The sequence below is a fragment of the Emys orbicularis genome, chromosome 12 (assembly GCF_028017835.1).
Source record: "Emys orbicularis isolate rEmyOrb1 chromosome 12, rEmyOrb1.hap1, whole genome shotgun sequence".
Classification (NCBI taxonomy): domain Eukaryota; kingdom Metazoa; phylum Chordata; order Testudines; family Emydidae; genus Emys; species Emys orbicularis.
In genome coordinates this window covers 55990251-55991866 of record NC_088694.1, presented here as the reverse complement: position 1 = coordinate 55991866, position 1616 = coordinate 55990251, and the positions used below count along the sequence as shown (strand labels likewise).

Sequence of the window (1616 nt, the reverse complement as noted above, 5' to 3'; positions counted from 1 at the left end):
TTGTGATATTTTAATGCAGCTAAACGTATGCGTGCACATCTGGGAACAAAGAATCGAGGCTGTCCTTACAGGATGGGGGCCTCTCTCCTGGGGAGCAGCAATTCTGAAAAAGATTTGGGGATCATGGTGGAGAATTAGCTGAACGTGAGCCCCCAGTGCGATGCTGTGGCCAGAAGACCTAATGTGACCTTGGGATACATAAAGGAGCAATCTCTAGTATGAACAGAGAGGTGATTTTACCATTGGTGTGACCACTGATGGTACACTCTGTCCAGTGCTGGTGTTCACAATTCCAGACGGGTGCTGACACATTGGAGAGGAATCAGAGAAGAGCCATGAGAATAATTGAAGGATTAGAAAACCTGCCTTATAATGATAGACTTAAAGAGTTCGAGCTCTGTAGAGCTGTGCAATAAGGCTGAGATTTTCAAAGTCCTCTTCAAGGTTTGAATCTCCAATTTCTATTAATTATAGTGCAGACTGAGTGTGCCTGTCCCTTAGGCAGCTTTCAAAATGTCAGCCTTACAGCATGTCAGACAGCTAAGTAAGAGTATTTCTATGATTTTTAGTGATCCACATAGATAGGTAGATAGAAAGGGGCTGTGTGGGGATGGGGAGAGACAGAGAGACATGTGTTTGTGGATATATTTCCAAACAGACCCACATGCTACTCCTGCAGCTGCCGCACATCAACGTGCAGGTGTTTGACCCCCTCTCAGTTTTCTCAGAGCCGCTTTCACCTCCTTGTTCCTCAGCGTGTAGATGGCCGGGTTCAGCATGGGCGTGACCACGTTGCTGAAGATCTGCACAGGGGTCACCAGCACTTTGCTCAGCTGGGGCTGCGTGTAGACCAGGGTACAGGGCCCAAAGAACAGCGTCACCACGGCCAGATGTGAGGCACAAGTGGAGGCTGCTTTGCGCCGCCCTTCGGCTGAGTTCATCTTCAGGACAGAGTAGACTATGCGGATGTACGACGCGAGGATGAGGAGGAAGCAGGTTGTGGGCACCATACCAGTGTTGGTGAAGGTCACAGTCTCGATGACGTACGTGTCTGCACAGGCCAGCTTGACCACTGGGAAGATGTCACAGAAGAAATAGTCCACCACGTTGGACCCGCAGTAGGGCAGCGTGAAGGTCAGGCTGGTGAGGATGGTGGCGTGGAAGGAGCTGGTGATCCAGGTGCCGGCGGCCAGGAGGGCACACACCCTCCAGTTCATGATGAGCAGGTAGCGCAGCGGGTGGCAGATGGCCACATACCGGTCGTAGGCCATGACGGTGTAGAGCAGGCACTCAGTGCTGCCCAGGAAGTGCCAGAAGAAGACCTGGGACATGCACCCGCCCAGCGAGATGGTTCTACTCTTCGCCCAGAGGTTGGCCAGGAATTTAGGGGTGCTGATGGAAGAAAATCCGATATCCAGCACGGAGAGATTGCAGAGGAAGAAATACATGGGGGTGTGCAGGCGGGCATCAGCGAGGATGGCTGAGAAGATGAGCAGGTTGCCCAGCAGGGTGCAGAGGTAGAAGGCTAAGAAGGTGACAAAGAGGATGGTCTGGAGGCCATTGGTGTTGGGGATCCCTAAGAGGATGAAATGAGTCACCACAGTCTGGTTGACCCG

The 1616-nt window shown here is 52.1% G+C and overlaps 1 protein-coding gene across 1 annotated transcript; it reads right to left on the bottom strand.

Moving 5' to 3' along the window:
- Positions 1-689: 689 nt before the first annotated feature.
- Positions 690-1616, bottom strand: LOC135886705 (olfactory receptor 10D3-like). Its single transcript, XM_065414492.1, has one exon. It carries the CDS (start codon positions 1446-1448, stop codon positions 690-692), a length of 759 nt encoding a protein of 252 aa, XP_065270564.1. The 5' UTR covers positions 1449-1616.

Coding starts and splice junctions, on each gene's coding strand:
- LOC135886705 (XM_065414492.1), bottom strand. CDS start 1,448: ATGTATTTCTTCCTCTGCAATCTCTCCGTGCTGGATATCGGATTTTCT.